The sequence below is a fragment of the Mesoplodon mirus genome (genome assembly GCF_964341445.2).
Source record: "Mesoplodon mirus genome assembly, chromosome: 4".
Classification (NCBI taxonomy): Eukaryota; Metazoa; Chordata; class Mammalia; order Artiodactyla; family Ziphiidae; genus Mesoplodon; species Mesoplodon mirus.
In genome coordinates, this window is record NC_138979.1 from 175509063 (window position 1) to 175528875 (window position 19813).

Below are 19813 nucleotides of genomic sequence, written 5' to 3' on the forward strand. Positions count from 1 at the left end.
ACCTTAAGAGAACTCAGCTGTGAGCCTGGTGGCACTCTCCCCACAGATGGGCTCTTTGGTGGAAACGGCGGACAGGAACTAAGCTGGCCAGAAGGAGAGGGTCCCAGGAAGCCAAAGCCCCGGGGGTGGTAAAGAATCTGGGCCAATCCCAAGCCTGGGCAGTGTCCCAGGGGGTGTTCCGTGTATGACAGGAACATCTGGACTCATTGCCTTATCTAAGCCAGATTGCGAGGTTTTTTTTTTTTTTTTTTTTTGAAGACTGAGTAACCATTGCCCTGTATAGTCACCAAACCAAAGACTAAAAAAAGATCCAAGCCACGCAGGCTCATCTGTTCTCCAAGGCTCCTGCTTAATGTGGCGATGCGCCGGCAGGCAGGCTACAGGGTGAGCTGGGTGCTTATCTGATTTCAGCCAATCTGTTACTGTATTTCATTCCCTGTCCTCGTGCCCAGAGGCTGTTGCAATATGTGTAAATTTAGAAAAAGAAAGATAAATAACATGGAAAAGTTCATTTTAACAAAAGGAGTTGTCTTTCTTCCCTTCTTTCTTTTTACTTCACTAAAGAGAAGATAAAATGATCTTGTTACTGATTTAGCCCCTACCAGGGTGGATTTGGTATTCTGGGCAGGGACTCAATAACGCATAACCGCAGCCTCGGATTAACCAGCTTCTTGTGAAACTGTAAAACTGTCAGGCTTCCATCCTAAATGTTTCTTAGCAGCTGAGGGAATGAGACGGCAACGCCTGGTACAAGATCTGTAAGCAACTGGGGTCTCTTCTGAACAAGTAAAAGACTCTACGTGACGACAGCGTTTACTTCCCGTGAAGCCTGTACCAGCTCACCCAACGTACACTGGGCCGGAAGCTGCCAGTGCACCAGGAGTTATGCATTGATACTTTATATAAAATAAAACCTGCTTTACAAGGAAATTAATATCACAGATGGGAGGTTGGGGTTATGGTGGAAATTACACTGAGAGAGAAACTGCTTGAGAAACGCTTGCCTCCTCTCATACGTGAACTCACCCCAGTGGGTTTATGGACCCTTGGTAGGAGATGACCACCAATGAATTCCACCACCTAATCGTTTAGCCCAATTCGCATTTTGCAGAGATGGAAACCAAAGTTAAGTGATGGGCCCGAGGTCACATGGCTGCCAGCGACGGGGGGGTGGGGACAAGACCAGGTCCCACAGCTCTTCAAAGTGTTGCTACTGCCAGCACTACCCACTGCTGGAAGTCAACCAGACTCAAGGGCTGTACCTCTGACAGCATCTCATACTGGCCTCTTCTTCCAAGGGCGATGGTCAGTAAATCATAGACCACAGATGCACTCTGTAAACTGATGAGGCGGTCGCTCTTGTGCTCAGGTATCCTGCTCAGCACAGCATCCCGGTTGGCCTGAAAACAACACAGAAGAGAGAAGCAGACGGTGAGCTGGCCCGTGCACACAGCTGTCACCATGCGCAGAGGAGCCATCCAGGCTCTCCTGCCCCTGGGAGCTTGCCGCGGGTCTGGAGACAAGGGGACAAATGAGCCAGGGGTGATTTAGTCAAAGTCCCCAGAGCACCACAGCACACGGTAACATGGTATTATCCAAACACTGAAGGCCTGGCGGGCACTTGTCCCTGTCAGCAGGCATCTGGAGGAAGCTTTAGGAGTTGATGCAAAGCAGGGTTCCTCCTGGGCTCGGGTTCACAGTCAGCCACGCTGCAGACACAGCTGTGCTCTGGGGCAGCAGGATCATCCACCAAGTGAAGCTCTGCTGTGCCTCACTTGTAGACCCTGCTTCTGCTGTACATTAAAGAGCGGGAGAGGGCTTCCCTGGTGGCGCAGTGGTTGAGAGACCACCTGCCGATGAAGGGGACACGGGTTTGTGCCCCGGTGCAGGAAGATCCCACATGCCGCGGAGCGGCTGGGCCCGTGAGCCATGGCCGCTGAGCCTGCGCGTCTGGAGCCTGTGCTCCACAACGGTAGAGGCCACAACAGTGAGAGGCCCGCGTACCGCAAAAAAAAAAAAAAAAAAAAGAGTGGGAGAAAAGTCCCAGCCCCACACTTCCCATCACCAAATGGTGTCATCACGTTCCATCAGTCCAACAGAGATATAGCGTACTTTTCCTCTCTCACCCAAGTCACGTTCAAAGCCCTATATGAAATCTTCACTGGAACAGACTACAGAAACTAATTCAACTTTGTTTAGGGAAGCACAAAACAGATGTACAAGAGACAGCAAGAAGCAAACGGATTTTTGTTTTAAAAGACGTTAGCACAGAGGACCCAGGAGAACACCAGGGCATACCTATTTCACTTCCCCACTGCTTAGCACAGAAATGCAGCAGGTGCATTCAAGCTTATTTATCTCACCTATCTAGAAATCAACCGCTCTTCACAGTGACTTGTTTTCATTACTTTTGAAATTTCTCCTCCGATTCCTCCAGACATATCACATGTACTGGAGACCCTAAACATAGCTCATTTTCCTTTTCTCCCTAATAGGGAGTTCAGTATCAATAAAGTTAGATTTTTCCTGTCTTCTTTTCCTTGCTAAGGAACAGAAGTCCATCCCTAGGAGCACAGAAAGGGCCCCTCCGTTCTCCCCATGGAAGTGGCACGTGCAGGACGAGGGTCACTGGTCCAGGCGGGCTGATGTCTACCTTCCTGCCTGACACTTGGAAAGGCCACGCACACAACCTCCTGTTCACTAATGAGGTGAATGCTTTCTTTCGTGTGAGTCCAAGGCATTGACTTGTAGCCTCCTGTCAGTACTTACTTGTTTTAAAACTCCTTACTCTTAAATGTCAAAGACAAATAAGACTATATAAGACAGGCCACTTCCTACAAAGTGAGTCATCTCTTATGGAAACAAGCCTGCTTTTGAAGATTTCATTCTAAGTTTTTCTTGTCAGGAGTGCCTTTCGACCCAACAAAAGAAGCTCTGAGGAAAATACAGCCTGCTGTAAGTGGTCTCATTTTATTTACTTCCTCTAAATGTTCCATATTGAGATCAATGCCTGGGAGAGAAGGGAACAAGACAAAACACCATTTAAGAGAGATTTTCAGGTTATGCCCAAATGCATTTTTGTTTCTTTTTAAAAGAAAAAGTCTATCAGTGCTTTTTGATTAAAAAGGTACAATATAGAACCTCAAACAGGTCCACAAATAATAAATGTCCCAGACCATTGTCTCAGTTCTAGTTGTACTAACATGGTTCTGATAACCCCTCTCTCCTGGGGAAACTAATTTGACTTGAGGTAAGAATGCAGTTCAATTCCAAACGAGTTCTTGTAGGTGGAGGGACTATGGACAAATTTATGCTTCTAAGTTAAAATTAGGACCAGTAAAGAATACAATTTTCTCAGACACCAAAAAAGCCCGGCAATTCTCATTTTGGTTCTGAAATTGAGCACATCTATTTTTGGTCTAAAAACTGAAAAAAATCAAAGGAGTCAAGGGACGTGAAAAAAGACTTCCCAAGGCAACTTAATTTAGATTTCTACCTACGTAACTATGGAATGATTTACAGGGAGAACATAACCACTTTGGTTGGCAACCTAAGTCCTTCATATTTACTGTCACTGGATTTCACCATCCTCTGAAGAGACTTCCCGGAAATTAAATACGGCAGCGTCAGATGTAACTGTCTCCAGGGGATCCGAACCTTGAGTTATTACTAGTTTCTACCACTTCAAGGAGGGAGCAGGAGAGTTGGGGACATCACTCCCAAGACAGCAACACTTAGAGCGAGCATTCTGGAGATGTGGCCATGTTTCCCAAATTCCAGTCTGGAACGCATGATCTGACAACAGAACTCAATCCTTTCAATCAGAATTGTCCAAGAAATCGAAAGTGTATGCTCACCATGCTTTCAGAATTTTTACACCGTTACTAACCAAGTTTGCCCAAAGGAAGCTAAGTGCCAGGTTGTGAAGACTCCAGCGATGAGGGCTGTGTGGGCAGCCCCCCGCCCCCACAGAACTGATGACGGTGAGACCTGCCCATCTGAACACCAGTTACTGGAGGCCACTGGGCGCCAGCCGGTGCACATATGTGCCTCCACATCTGTGCCAAGGTAGAGTAGAGGATGTAAATGACACCGTCCTAAGTCACCAGCTGACAGTCAAGGAAAGATAAGCCACAGGGGCAACCTGTTTCCTTCAGAGGAAGTAGGGCCAATGATGTCAAACAGCTTCCAAATAAAAAGAAGCGGTGACTCAAGCGGTCTTGCTCTTATAAACATCTCGGGGCCATTTCACAGAACAAGAAAACCCAAAGCTTTAACTTAAGGCAAGAAAGCTACGCCGCCTGCCTAATCCCAGCCTCTTTTGCCCCTCTTTCACTCAGCACACAGGCATTCCTCTTGTGCTCCGTTTCTGAGTCTTTCTCCCCGAGTGTATTTCACGCCTCCATTTAAACTGTCTGCTTGGGGAAGAAGGGAACACCTTCTCTTGTTTTAGTTATGACTCATTTTCCTCCTCCTTTCTCCTCCTGCCTGCCTGGTGGGGTGGGAGTTATGGAAGAAGGCAGGATGCTCTGCTAGAAGGAGCAGCAGACCACTGCATGATGCCTCCATTCTGCCTGCTCTGGGCCTCCGGTCCCTCATCTAAATAACTAGGTGGATGTGAGGACCTCTAGGTTCCTCCACATTCCAGGGGCTTGGTGTTCTGCTCAGGTGCTCAGCAGACACCATTTACTTGCCAAGGTATTAACTACTATAACACAGATTGCTCCAGAATGTTTCAAGCCGGGCTGTCATGTCTAGCAATATGCAGAGTAGAAACCCAGTAGATGATGAGCGATGAAATTGTAGACCTACATTTGATATCCTGGCCAAACACTAAGAAAACATTTCAAAGGAATTTGATGGTCTGGCAAAAACTCCCTCACAACAGCAGAGCCAGGTAACAGGAGTGGGCTCTCTGGGCCTGGGCTCTGCAATGCCTGGGAAACAGGTGGGGGCTTGGGGAGAGGACCTGGGCAGGAGGACGAGGCAGTTTCATCAGGCTGCTGCTATGGAAACCGGAGGTTCAAGTATACAAGTCTTTCACCCCCAAATTCTCCCTCCCACCAAGGCGAATGGAGAAGGCTCATAAAGGTTACCTTTTGGGGGCTTCTTTCCCCTTTCAAGGTTCCTTTGGTGGTCATTTTACCTATAGTTACCCATATACAACCGTGTTAGTGTTCAGTCAGTACTTGGTGGATAAATGAATGAACTAAGGGAAGAGAAGCTCCATGCTGCAGGCTGACCCAGGGACATATCTGGCCAGTCCAAGAATTAGAAACGTCCCTTTATTTTTTAAACCACTATACTTTTTTTCCCATCAGGTATTCCCTTTGGAAAGTACTCTTCTCCAAAGAAAAAGAATCATTATCCTGATGGAGTCACCATATCAAAACAGGGACCATAGGAATAGGGGAAAGAAAAATGTAAAAACACATTCTACTCACCATTGATTCACTAATCAGCAATAACAACAGGGCTTCTTCAGTATTTTCTTGAGGACAAAAAATGCTGTATAAAGAAAATTGACTTTGATACATGGCAATTTCAAAATAACACAAAATACATGACTAAGCAGAACTGAAGGGCTAACAGCTTCTAGATTTTTATATAGTGTAGAACCCATGAAAAATACTGTATAATCTGGGCCCCTGAATTAATTTGTTTATTTCTATGGTAATCTATGGAATGTATACATTTTAACTACGCATTTTAATAGCAGGCAGCCGGGTAAAGCTGTAGAAACCAAGTTAAAAGCCCAAAGAACGTTTGTGCCTATTACAGAGGCAGAAATTTTGATCACTACAAACGGACGTTATCTAAATAACACAAGCTTTCTCCTAAACCCATTACGAGGTATAAACTGAAGACATCTCATTACATGGTACTCTTCTTACCTCTTACTTGCTAGCTGGCGTATTGTATATTGTCATTTAGATGAAATAGGAGATTGGAAGCAATTTTAGAGTTTGAATGATTTCTAGAATACTGTAAGAACTTAGCGAGCTATCTTACTCAAACACACGTGTACTATGGGGGGGGCATGCAGGAGCTGTCTTATTCATCAACTTTATGGGATTTGGCTGAACTCTACCATCTTGGATTAAAATAAAAAGCTTTTAAGCTCAATGTTGCTCAGGATTAAAGAACAATAAAAACCAAACATAACTCTGGTCTCCATTCCCTATATCCTATTTTTTGTGCTTTGAGTGTTTTAAAAGACCTCCAGGGAATTCTCTGGTGGTCCAGTGGTTAGGACTCTGCGTTCTCATCGTCCGGGGCCGGGGGTTCAATCCCTGGTTAGGGAACTAGGATCCCACAAGCCGCGGGGCACAGCCGGAAAAAAAAAACAAACCCTCCAGCATTTCCCCCCATTCTAAAGTTCTAGCATCCTTTGAGTAGAATTGTGTCTCATCACTAGTTGGGCCAAACTCAACTCTGTTTCTTTTTTTTTTTGGTTCTTGTTTTTTTCTTTGTGTGTTTTTCGGCCATGCCAGGCGGGCATGTGGGATCTTAGTTCCCCCACCAGGGATCAAGCCCGCACCCCCTGCAGTGGAAGCGCAGAGTTTTCATCACTGGACTGCCAGGCAAGTCCCATCAACTCTTTTTCGTGGAATGGTAGAAGAGTGCAATAAAAATGAACTTGGTTAAAAAAACTCCTGGATGTTTTGGAGATGACTAAATAAAGACTAAATTTACATCTTCCCAGGGGTGATATTACAATCATTTAACTTAAGAGAAGGGATGATTTCCACCCCCCCAAAATGGCCAAAATAATGTTTTCCAAATGATTACAAATATTTGTTCTCTTTGAAGTGCTGGCAAATTTTGTATTGTGTCAAAGGGCCATGAGGAGTAAGACAGAAAAGTCCCTTGACTGATACTCTTTTTACAATTCAGTCATCCCTGGAGGTAAGGAAACCACCTGTGGGACGGTTCCTATTGCTCTTACAGGGCTAAAATTTTATAAAAGGGCTGGGCTGTGAGTGAGAAGCAGGATTCTGGAATGTGCAGTGACCTCCTTAAAGGGGTAACTTGAGGTGATTTGGGTTTTTGGAAGATGGAACATTTCTTTCCCCTTAAATTCAGAAATAGAGCCAACAGCCTTTGAATTAAGAATGCTCATGTGTGTGTGTGTCTGTGTGCCTGTGTGTCTGTGTGTGTGTCTGTGTGTATCCCCATCCAGCAATCAGTTCCTGATATCCTGGCTCATGCTTACATGCAGTTGGGACCTTATAAATAAAGCAGAACCATTAATCATTTTTTTCACAGCTACCCAGTTCTGCATTGTCCAGACTAATTGAAAAGAGAGGGAGCCCATTCTAATCATAACTTAACACCAGCAAATTCAGTCCAGAGATAATCCCCAAATTCCATTTGAGCCATCTAGCCTACTTAAATGCGAGGTTGTGTTATTTTCACTAGAGCTGCTAACAAATAGCACATTAACTGATTCTAATTCTACTTCCTCTACCCTTCTTTTCAAGGCAGGAGAGATGGGTACTCAGGGGCGCTGCAAAGTTCTCAGGGCTGGCAGGAAGAGGTGGGGGGTGGGGGAGGGGGAAAGGATAGTTTTAAGAGACATGCCTAAAAAACTACCCACTGGAATGCCCCCTTCTCCATAATTATGAATTCTCTAGATCTATTTCTGGCCATTCTTTCCCTCTTCCCTGCCCAGGGGAGTGTGGACCTCAGGGTGGACAGTCACAATTGTTGGGGCCCTCCTTTTGTGATATTATCCTCTTGGGGCTCAAGAGCCTCAAGGGGAGATCCTGGGGTGCCCGGGCCTCAGCCTTGTGGAGCCAGAAAACTGGGACCTTAGACCTGGAGGAAGCTGATTGAAGGGATGGTCATTCACAGCTTCGGTTCTGCTATCAAGTAGTTGTTAGGACCCTTCAATGCCCCCATCTTTATACTTTGAACAGCATCCTCATCCTTACCAAAAGCCTCTGCATTGGCTACCAGGAGGTTCTGACCTGTATTTAGCACGCCATGATAATTACTTTCTCCTCTTAGGCCTACCGAGGAGTTTAGCACAATGTATGGCCCTCCTAGTTTTCAATAAATCATCATCCGCTTCCTGGCATAATAGTGGTTTCTAGCTTCCTTCTTTACTTAGTGCTAATTATCTAGTCAAATATGTATTTAATTGTCTAAGCCACCTCAAGTGCTTTTTACAAGGAGGAATACAATGGAAGTAAAAACATACTTGAGTGACATGCACACATATGTGGACTAAGAAACATGTATAAGAATATTCATAGCAGCACTATTCCTATTAGCTCCAAATGAGAAACAGCGCAAATGTTCATCAAGAGTAGAATGGATCAACATATGGGAATATATTAATAAAATGGAATACTATTCAACAACAAAAACAAACTACTACTACATGCAAAAATATGGATGAATCTCTCCAATATAATGTTAGACAAAAGAAGTTAAACATAAAAGTACTTAATATATGATTCCATTCATGTAAATTTCAAAAATGGGCCAGACTAATTACAGTGATAGAAATCAGGATAGGGTTACCCTTGGGCAGGGAGTAGTAACTGGGGGAGGGTACAGAGAGTCCTTCTAGGGTTCTGGCAACGTCTATTTCTTGACCAGGATGCTAATTACTTGCATGTGTTCACTTAGCGAAAATTCATCAAGTTTTCTACTTTTGGTTCGTGTATTTTTCACAATGTATATTATGTGTCAGTAAAAAGCTTACTTAAAAAATAAGTAAACAAAAGTCAATAAAATTCTTCATAGAAAGATCTAGAAGAAAGGAAGTAAGGAGGGCTATGGCATGTGATTCTTCCTCTCTTTTTTTTATCTTGGATTATCAGCATTTTATTTCCTTTCAACATTTAAGATGGAGAGAGGATGAGCATCCTGTACCCACTTCACGTCCAGGTTGCAGTGACAGGGAGGGGAGTTTTCTGGCAGAGGTTATTTTGCAGTAATTGTCCATTATGACCCATGGTCCTGAATGGTCCATGTGGTTTGCTGGAGCTGGAAGGATCTATGGCACACAAAGTTTGCTTTGTGCTCATGTTCCTCATAAGAGGGGAGAGAGGAGGGACCACCGGCCAAAATGAGATTTAAACATCATCTATGGATTCCCTTTTTTACCTCCCAACTCACATAACTGAACTGGTGATAACATCTTTTTGCCACAAAATTGCTTGATTGGAGAGTCCTGTCTTGTTAATAAGGAAGCCCCAAGCAGATTTTCTCTCTTTACTAATAAATCAGAAGTAAGGGTATGAACATGCAAAACTAGAAAGCTAAAAACTGATGATGATAACTGAAGGAAGAAAGATTAGCACAGAAATTAACTAACTAGAGAAATAGAAACACAATAGAGAAAAATCAACAAAACTGAAAGTTAATTCTTCAAAAAGATCAAAAAGATTTGACAAACTTTTTAGGTAGACTGACCCAGAAAAGAAAGAGAAGACTCAAATTACTAAAAGGAGAAATGGGAAATGGAAGAGGGTACATGACTACCAATCTTATAGAAATTATATATGTGTGTGTGTGTGTGTGTGTGTGTGTGTATGTGAATACTATGAACAACTGTACTCAGCAAATTAGATAACTTAGCTGAAATGGACAAATTTCTAGAAAGACACAAACTACCAAAACTGAAGAAATAGAAAATCTTAATAGCTCTGTAACAAGTAAAGAGAGTGGATTAGTAATCAAAAACTTTCCCACAAAGAAAAGCCCACGACCAGATGGCTTCACTGGTGAATTCTACCAAACATTTAAAGAAGAATTAATAATAATTCTCCATAAACTCTTTCCAAAAATAGAAGAGAAAGGAATATTTCCCACTCATTCTACGAGGCTAGTATTATCCTAATACCAAAATTAGACAAAGACATCATGAGAAAAGGAAACTATAGATTAATTATTTTATGACTATTGATGCAAAAATCCTCAACAAAATACTAGCAAATCAAACTCAGCAATAAGTAAGGATTATATACCTAGTGGGATTCACCTAGGAATGCAAGGTTGGCTTCATATCTGAAAATCAATTAATGTAATACATCACATCAATAGAATAAAGGACAAAAGCCAGATGATCATCTCAGTAGATACAGAAAAAGCATCTGACAAATTCAAAACCTTTTCACAAAAAAATATACTCAACAAACTAGTAGTAGAAGGGACTTTCCTCAACCTGATAAAGGGCATCTATGAAAACCCACAGCTAACATCATACTTAATAGTGAAAGATTGGATGTTTTCCCCTTCCTAAGATCAGGAATAAAACAAAGGTGTCCACTCTTGCCACTTCTATTCAACATTGTACTGGAGGTTCTACCCAGGGCAATTAGGAAAGAAAATGAAATAAAAGCCATCTATGTTAGGAAGAAGTAAAACTATATTTGCAGGTGACATGATCTTGTATATAGAAAATCCTAAAGAATCTAAAAAAAAACTATTAGAACTAATAAACCAGCTCAGCAAGACTTCAGTATACAAGATCAATATAGAAAACCAATTTTACTTCTATATACTTGCAATGAACAACCCCAAAATGAAATTAATAACAATTCCATTTGTGATAGTATCAAAAAGAATAGCACACACACCAAAACACCCTTAAGAATAAGTTTAACAAAAGAAGTGCAGGGCTTCCCTGGTGGCGCAGTGGTTGAGAGTCCGCCTGCCGATGCAGGGGACATGGGTTTGTGCCCTGGTCTGGGAAGATCCCACATGCCGCGGAGTGGCTAGGCCCGTGAGCCATGGCCACTGAGCCTGCGCGTCCGGAGCCTGTGTTCAGCAACGGGAGAGGTCACAACAGTGAGAGGCCCACATACCGCAAAAAAAAAAAAAAAAAAAAAAAAAAAGTGCAAACCTTATACCCTGAAAACTACAAATTGTTGTTGAAAAAAGTTAAAGAAAACCTAAATAAGTGGAAAGATATCCCATGTTCATGGATCAGAAGACTTAATATTGTCAAGATGGCAATACTCCTCAAATTGAGCTACAGATTAAATGCAATTCCTACAAAATTCCAGTTGCCTTTTTTTTTTTTTTTTTTGCAGAAATAGACAAAATGATCCTAAAATTCATGTGAAAATACAAGTGTTTGGGGGATAGTGGGTGACAGCTAAGGGGTGCTAGGTTTATTTTGGGGGTAGTGAAAGTATTCTAAATTTGATTGTAGTGATGGGCTATGTGACTATATTAAAAGCTATATTAATGTGAATTGTACACTTTAAATGAATGAATTATATAGTATGTGAATTATATCTCAGTGAAACAGTTTAAAAAAATGACTGTGTGCATTTGTGTGAAATGAAACTTGTGTCTCAGTAACCAGTCACATGGGAATCTTCCCTTTAACTAATAACTTCATTTAACTAGATCTGCAGTTTGCCTCCATAATTCTCGTACAGATGGGGAAGCTGATGTTAGAAGAGTGACAGAGGCTGAGTGGTTTAGGAAATAAGGGAAAAGTGGCCAGCACTGTGAGCTTCTCTGCCTTCAAGGGGTGAGGCCACATTGGAATCGTACCCAGAGAGACACAGGGCTTCATCCATGTGTGAAACTTGATTAGGGGAGGGAGCAGGAACTAGATTCTTCAATATACTGGCACTTTGGCTATTAAGAAGCATCTGAAGCAGAAGAAAAATCTAGGGTCTATTTTTAAGATTTAAATATCACCTAAAAAAGAACCCCAATCCTGCTGCTAAATAGTTCATAATGAGGGGTCAGCATTTTAAAAGTGAGAGTTTGAGAATTGCTAGAACAGATGTTCTATGAATCCAGGTAAGTACTAAGGAGTAAACGCAGGAAAAAGTTAAGAAAATGCTCACTAGTCTGAATCCATATAAGAAATGCAAATTGAACAAGATGAGGAGGAAGACAAATGCCAGGGTCAATTTAAGAGGATTAAGAGGTAGTTACCCTGAGAAATGCTGCCCCTTTTAAAATGCGGCATTGTGTTCAGAAGTCACACACGGAATAACTATCTAATCACCCCATCTCTGTCAGTGCTTTCTGGGGCCTCAGAAGCAGCAGCCTGCGGTCTTTCAGCCATTTTTCCAATTTGTAATGACTAAAGAAGGTTTCCGTATTTATCCTTACACGTTCCCCTTTGCTTCATGGAGGGGTTCTGAAAAGCCATCATGCCTTGTCCTTGTAGGAACAAAGACGGGAAGGAAAGCTTTGAGGGGGGGAATAGAATGAGTCAACCCCTGTTCCCGTCTCCCCACCTTCTTGTGGTCTCTCTCCCTCCTACCTCCTCCTTCCTGGATCTGGGGAAATCCCAGGCTGACCGGAGTGTTTCCCTATAGACCATTTTCCTCAAAGGTGATCAAGTTCCAAATTCAAAACTTAATCCAATTAAAACATTCTAAAGAGACATCACCTTCCAATCACCTGTAAATTATTAAATTCGCCTTCTTCTTACAGCTAAAAACAAGTTTTTAAACAAAAGGATCAAGGAATTGCTGAGGAAAAGTAAAGAAACGTCAACTCTGGCTTACTAATAGCTTTGTCACTGACTGCTGTATGGTTCTGCGGTTCTTATAATAAAGGAAATGAAAATCCCAAAGACCATCAGTGAAGGCTGAGAATGGCAGCCAGCACTATTTGCTGAAGTTATGCAGAGTAAAGAGCTATCTTTATTAAACTGGTAAAAAATCTACCCTTGAACTTCTATTCATCCTTACATTTTCCTGAAGTTTCCCTCCCATCCCCTAACCTACAAATGAGGACACCAACTCCCATACTTCTCTCCTGAGTAGACACGGGCTTTCCGCGTGAGGGTGTAGGTTTTTGTGTTTGCTCCTTTCCGGAGAGGATCGTCCAGAGGTGACTGGCATGGCGGATCCTCCAGAGGGTTCCAGTAGCTCTGCTCACACATACCCCGCAACAAGATCTCCGCCAGCTGCCTGGCTATTGTCTGGGGACACAAAGGAGCAAAGGCACAGCCATGAATCTATTTTGTATCATTCATTCATTCATTCATTCGCTCATTTAATAAATATTTTTTAGTCATCACTTTGTCATCGCTGTTCCAAGACTCATCATTAAAAATTTCTACTCCTATGATGAAAATTATATCAGTTGATGACAAAAAAAAGAAAATATGATACACTAAGATAGTTGAAAGATTAAAAAAAAATAAGTTCATGCCCTTCAAATGCTGCCCTGCCTCTGTTATATTCTGGAACACTAAACATGTTTTACACCGGAAACAACTGAAACTTTTAGTTAAGCTCTTTTCCAAAAGCTCTTATAAATAATAGGTGAACTGCAAATATTTTCATCACCTCCCAACCGAGGCCTGCCAAAGCCCGACCCTGGCTGAAAGCCAGTACCCAACCTAGATGATGTAATCCCTGAAAAAAATCTCTTCGTTGATGATAAGATGATGTTCAGTGCGGATTTTTAGAATGTCTTCCTTCTTCGGAGTGCCAAGGGCAAGTCCTTCACAGCCCCACCCTGCGACTCAGTACCTGAGGCCCCGTTCTTACTGCATCCTGGCCCTTCAGCCCAAAGGCTCCCACTGGCCTTGAGCAAAGTGGAGAGCTGGCAAAGTGACTATGGCTACTGATCCAGAAGACTGTTTTTTTAAAGCTGGGTAGGGATCTCCTTTCTTACTGTGAAAACCCAGAAATATCCAGATCTTGTTCTTCTAAGTTAGGTGCAGATTAGTATGTTTTTCCAAGCTCTATAGCTCCACTGCCTAGAACAGCATCACGTACGATGTATGGGGGAGGGAGATGTGGCAGCTACTGAGAAGTACTTTGTTAACTGATGCATATCAGTTAACTTACCTCACAATCTTCCAGTGACAAAGAAGAGAAGTAAAAAAAAAAATCCCTCCGAAAATAGAAGCACTGCATCTCAGGGTGGTCCAGGCCACCTCACAATCAGCCAGAGGTGGCCAAATACAACTTCAACCAGTAGGTTTTTCCACAAGGTTTTAGCATTCTTTGGAAGATGCAGACAAAGAATGCTGATCTTCCCTGACAACGAGACTTTTTAAATAAATATGTTCCAGAAGAGATCTTTGCTAGGCTTTCATCCGTGTGAACTCTCTTAAAACACCACAAGGAAACCTAAATGCAACCAAATCACTAGCTTAGTGGTTTCTGATAACCACTGGGTAAAGGGAAATTTTCTTCATTATCCCCAAGGAAGACCCACTAGCTTTAAATGTCTATAAAAATGTGAAATTAAATGCACTCCTATCATCCCCAACTGAGCCATCTGTAAAGATCTCATAAGAGCACGATTTTCAGGACCTACACAGTTCCTGAACTGTTTTCTTAAACCTTCCATTACAGCCTCATTTTGATCTCACTGCAGTCATATAAGCTAATGACTTCTGCTGGAAGCGTCAACTAGCAAAAATAACCTCCACTCACTACAGCTGAGAAAAAAATGTTACAGGAGAAAAATGAACAAAGAACTTCACTTTCTGGATGTATCTGCCATGGAGATATTCTAAGGTTGTAAAAGTCTCTGCCCTCAAAACAGTTTGCTTGTCCACTGCTGGATAGCTCATGCTAGATCTCATTTTCCCTCAAGGTATTAACCTTCCGGAGAGATTTTTAAAATGAGGTTTTGATGTGATTGCCCATTTTAAAGGCATCACCACGTCATGCATTACCGATTAGGAAGGATGTTGGCTGTGTTCACTGAAATCTCACATGAAGTTCAGAAAAGGAGATTAAATATGAGAAATTATGAGCAAGATCACCAATAGCTATGATACCTTTTATGTTTTGTACTCTGGTTATATTTAGCTTGCAGTTTAAATGCCTAAAAATTGTTGGTAGCTATCCAATACATTTCAAATACATTTAGAATTAAAGGAAGGAAAGGAGAGAAGCTGGTCTGGAAGAAGACTTGAACTTCTTAGTACAAACTGGGTCATTAAATGCACTTTTTTGTATGTGATTTTAAATTGTGATAAAATTCACATAACGTAAAATGCACCATGTTAACCATTTTAAAGTGTACAATCCAGTGGCATTTAGCACATTCACCATGTTGTACAACCATGACCACTCTAGTTCCAGAACATTCTTTACCCTAAAAGGAAACCCCGTACCCTTTAAGAAGTCACTCTCCATTCTCCCTCCTTCCACCCCCTGGGAACAACAAATCTGCTTTCTGTCACTATAGGTTTGCCTCTTCTGGACATTTCACATAAATGGAATCATATAATATGTGGTCTTTTTGTGTCTGGCTTCTCTTACTTAGCATAATGTTTTCAAGGTTCATCCATGTGGTAGCATGAATCAGTCCTTCATTCCTTTTTATAGCTGAATGATATTCCATTGTACGGCTAGACCACATTTTGTTTATTCAGTCATCAGTTGGTAGACATTTGGATTGTTTCCGTCATTTGGCCATTGTCAATATTGCTGCTATGAACATTCATATACAAGTTTTGATTTGAACAACTGCTTTCAATTATTTGGAGTACTTATCTAGAAATGGGGTTGCTGTGAATGTACTTTTAAATCCTTCTCTGCTATGGTCTCACACCAGAGTTTACAAAGCAACTTTTTTACCTCATAAGGATATCATAAATTTGTAATTATCAGCTAATCTAAAAAGAATCATACAGCAATTAAGGCTGATAGAAACACTGTCTTATGGGTGGCAACAGCTGGAGAAGTTTCCTGATGTCCACTGGAAACCAAGACACCAGTGTAGACTTCCCAGGAAATGCTTCTCAAATAGAGTGGGCAAAGACTCACTTGTGGAAACTAGAAAATACGGATTTTCAGGCCCTGCTGCAGACTGACTCAGTTGGCATTTCTTTTTTTTTTATTTTATAAATTTTATTTATTTATTTATTTATTTATTTTTGGCTGCACTGGGTCTTATTTGTTGCCCGTGGGCAGCGAGTGGGGGCTACTCTTCATTGCGGTGCACGGGCTTCTCATTGCAGTGGCTTTTCTTGTTGAGGAGCACGGGCTCTAGGTACCCGGGCTCAGCAGTTGTGGCACGCGGGCTTCAGAGCACAGCCTCAGTAGTTGTGGCGCATGGGCTTAGTTACTCCACGACATGTGGGATCTTCCCAGACCAGGGCTCGAACCCATGTCCCCTGCATTGGCAGGCGGATGCTTAACCACTGCACCACCAGGGAAGCCCTCAGTTGGCATTTCTGAGGTCAGGTACAGGGATGTGTGTTTGCTCAAAGTTCCTCAGATGGTTCTGATGCACACCTTTCGTTAAGCACTCAAGGGATTAGAAACAGTTTAAATTAGGTCATTTGAGAACCATCAACCAAGACCAAAGGCGTACTTGCAACTCAAGTGTGACATTGAGTGGGAAGTGACTCCCCCTTACATTAACACTAACCAGTCAGTTAACAGCTGCAAGTGCCCAGGGGCAGCTTTATCTACACAGGCTTTCTTTAGAATTCTCTTCACTGGGCTTCTCAGAAAAAAGAAAAAAAAAAAAAAGAAGAAGAAAACTGTCTTCCTTCCTAACATCTCTAGTCAGAATCCTACCTCACAGGATTTTTATAAGTTAAAACACATTGATTTGAAAATCATAAACCTTAGACGATAGTGGAAGATATTCTTTAATTTTGAAAAATAATATTGGAGTAAGCAGCAGGCAGATTCTCACAGTGCAGTGCACGCACTCAACCTTTTAACGAGGAAAAACCCTTTATTTCCTTAATGAAATATATATTTTTTGAGAGTCTATAAGCAATTTTGAAAGATTGGAATTTTATTTATTTTTATTATTTATTTATTTATTTATTTATGGCTCCGTTGGGTCTTCGTTGCTGTGCACGGGCTCTCTCTTGTTGTAGCAAGCGGGGGCTACTCTTTGTTGCGGTGCGTGGGCTTCCCATTGCGGTGGCTTCTCTTGTTGCAGTGCACAGGCTCTAGGCACGCGGGCTTCAGTAGCTGTGGCTTGCGGCCTCTGGGGTGCAGGCTTGGTAATTGTGGTGCACGGGCTTAGATGCTCCGCGGCATGTGGGATCTTCCCGGACCAGAGCTTGAACCCGTGCCCCTGCATTGGCAGGCAGATTCTTAACCCCTGAGTCACCAGGGAAGCCCAAAAGATTGGCATTTTAAATGTGCTTTTAAAACAATTATAAGAACACTTGCCAATATAACCAGTTACTTTCATCGTGCTTCCAAATGTTAGAAGAAGCTATTCATGCTGACCAGTTCAGAAGTTTTATGGACTGTTGGGAGTAGGTCAGTTTGAGAGAAAAGATAGATGGCAACAATTTTTATCCATATTTTTGCAGGTTTTTTTCCCTTAAAGTACTGTGAAGATCAAAATGTTTTGTTTGAACTTCTGAGGGCACCCATAAATCATATCAATACATAAGTAGATATTGAAGACCAAGTGAGTTCTTGGTGGGGTGTGTGTGTGAAGTCACCCATCTTGTCTTACCTCCCATAATTCTAGGAAAGCCTATGGCTTAGCCATCTGGGCCAGTGAGTTGTATGTCCACATCCTTAGCATGAAGATACAGCCTCATTTCCCACGATAGGAATCTCTTAGCCTTGCCCAACTGAACACTCTCCCACAGCATTTAAAGGACTCATGATAATGGGAGGACAACAGCGTGGATGACGAGACCAAGGACACTGCAGTCTTAGTGGGGCTGCCACATCGGCTGGGGCCTGGGGCACTTCTTAGCTTCCACGAGTACCAGGCCTTCATCCAAACACTCGATGACTCTGGCTCTGAAGGGTAAATTGTGGAGGTATAATTAATGAGCCTCCCAGACAGGAAGGTGAAAGGTTTAAAAGGAAAGAGAGAGAACTCAAGTCAACAGGAGAGCCAAGCTGCTGATCAACCAGTTTATTTAACTAGCTTTTCTATTTCTGGGTTTTATGGTCAATATAGTTAGTCAAACAGCTAGGTTCTCCTCAGGATCTAATCTGCTTTGCTCTGTCTGGGTTTTGGTATGAATCATCAGCATACAACTAACCCTTCACCACACTGGCATCAGGAGGGTATACCTTCTAACTCCTATACAGGATGCATTTTTTATGTTTCAAGAGAGAGCATTACCGAGAAGCAACTGAAAAGATGCTCAACAGCATTAGCCATCAGGGAATGTAAATCAAAACCACAATGAGACAGCACTTCACACCCACTGGGATGGTTAGAACTAAAAAAAAAGATAATAAACACGTGTTGTTGATGATGTGGAAAAACTGGAACCCTCACAATTTTTGATGAGAATGTAAAATGGTGCAACTGATTTGACACATAGTTTGGCAATTCCTCCAAATGTTAAATGTAGAGTTACCATACGATCTAGCAATTCCACGCCTAGGTATATACCCAAGAAAAATGAACCCATATATACACATAAAAACTTGCATGAGAATGTTTGTAGCAGCATGATTCATAATAGCTGAAAAGTGGAAACAATAAATGTCTATTGACTGATGACTGAATAAACAAAAATGTGGCCTATCCATACGATGGAATATCATTCTGCAACGAAAAGGAATGAAAGACGGATACATGGTATAACGTGAATGAACCTTGAAAACATTATGCTAAGTAAAGGAAGCCAGTCACAAAAAAGACCACACACTGTATAGTTCCATTTATATGAAATGTCCAGAATAGGCAAACCATAGAAACAGGAAGTAAATTAGTGGCTGCCAGAAGCTGGGGAAAGGGAAGAATGGGGATTGACTAGTCACGGGCATGGAGATTTTTGGGGAGTGATGAGAATGTTCTGAAATTAAATATTAGTGATGGCTGAACAATTCTGTGACTACTAAAATCCAATGACTTTGGGTGAATGTATGATGTGTATATATATACATATATATGTATATACATATGCTTCACTGAGATATAATTTATAATGTATAATGTCTATATTACATAGTATGTTATGATATATAATATATAATTTATGATACACGTATGAAAGAGAGAGCGGCACTTGAAGTGCCTCGGGCCTCAGCCAAGTCATTAGTTACACTTACCATCCGCAGGTTCTGGGTTGTTCTCGTTTCCACGGCTCTGAGGATCTCTCTAAATCTCCCGACTCCTCTCGTCAAGTTCCTGTGTGCACACAGAGTTTGACAGAGTTTCCGTCTGGCGTGTATTAATGTTAAATATTTTATACACATATTTCAATGCATTTTGCCTACATAAAAGCTGTTGGCGAGACTGTAAGCAATCACTCTGCACATGCCTGTCCATCTTGGTTCAACTCTGAAAAGTCTGACCTAGGATCAATGGTCTTTTGAACTTCCACAATTCAATTTTCTCAAGAAAATAAATGTCGGAAGATCAGATCCGAGGTAAAAAAAAAAAAAAAAGGCAAGATATCTTTCCAGAGTCTATCTTCCACCTCACAGTGGCTGAGGAGTTTTCCTGCTCTGCTGAGTGGTGCTGAAAACTCTATCTTTTCACCGCAAGGTGGGTGGCCAAGGGGTACAGGAGTATCAACAAGGCACTCTGTGCAATGTGGGAAAGGCTTCTTGTGACCTGCAACCTTTACAGGCAAGACAAAGAGAAAAGGTATGAAACATGAGGGGCTCCACCAAGCAACCACTCCGCGTCTTCGAGAACATACATCACTGCCCAGTAAACCCATCGGCCCCTCCTGCCCCCAGCGAGGCAGAGAGTCACAGCCCCTCCCACAGCTAGTGAGCGCTGGCTGGAGGCTGGCGCCACCTGACTGGGGCCAGCATACCTCATTTTGGTGCCCACACACCCCACAGAGACGTGCAGGGTGACACGTTTCGTGAAGGGATAGTAATTCGTTAGTAAATCCCGGTCCCTATGCCCAGACCCCACTTGCTGTCTGCCCCCTCTGAAGGCTGTGCCT

The 19813-nt window shown here is 42.3% G+C and overlaps 1 protein-coding gene across 5 annotated transcripts in view; it reads right to left on the minus strand.

Annotated features, from left to right (window-relative positions):
- Positions 1-19813, minus strand: part of TTC7B (tetratricopeptide repeat domain 7B) — a 239873-nt gene that overhangs the window by 115628 nt on the left and 104432 nt on the right. For all 5 annotated transcript variants that reach the window (XM_082617199.1, XM_082617197.1, XM_082617195.1 and 2 more), the window contains exons 6-9: positions 18963-19041; positions 12744-12916; positions 5445-5508; positions 1263-1400 (exon numbers count right to left, since the gene is read on the minus strand). In XM_082617199.1, the coding sequence (XP_082473325.1) occupies positions 1263-1400; positions 5445-5508; positions 12744-12916; positions 18963-19041 (454 nt within the window). The remainder of the gene's footprint in view (positions 1-1262; positions 1401-5444; positions 5509-12743; positions 12917-18962; positions 19042-19813) is intronic.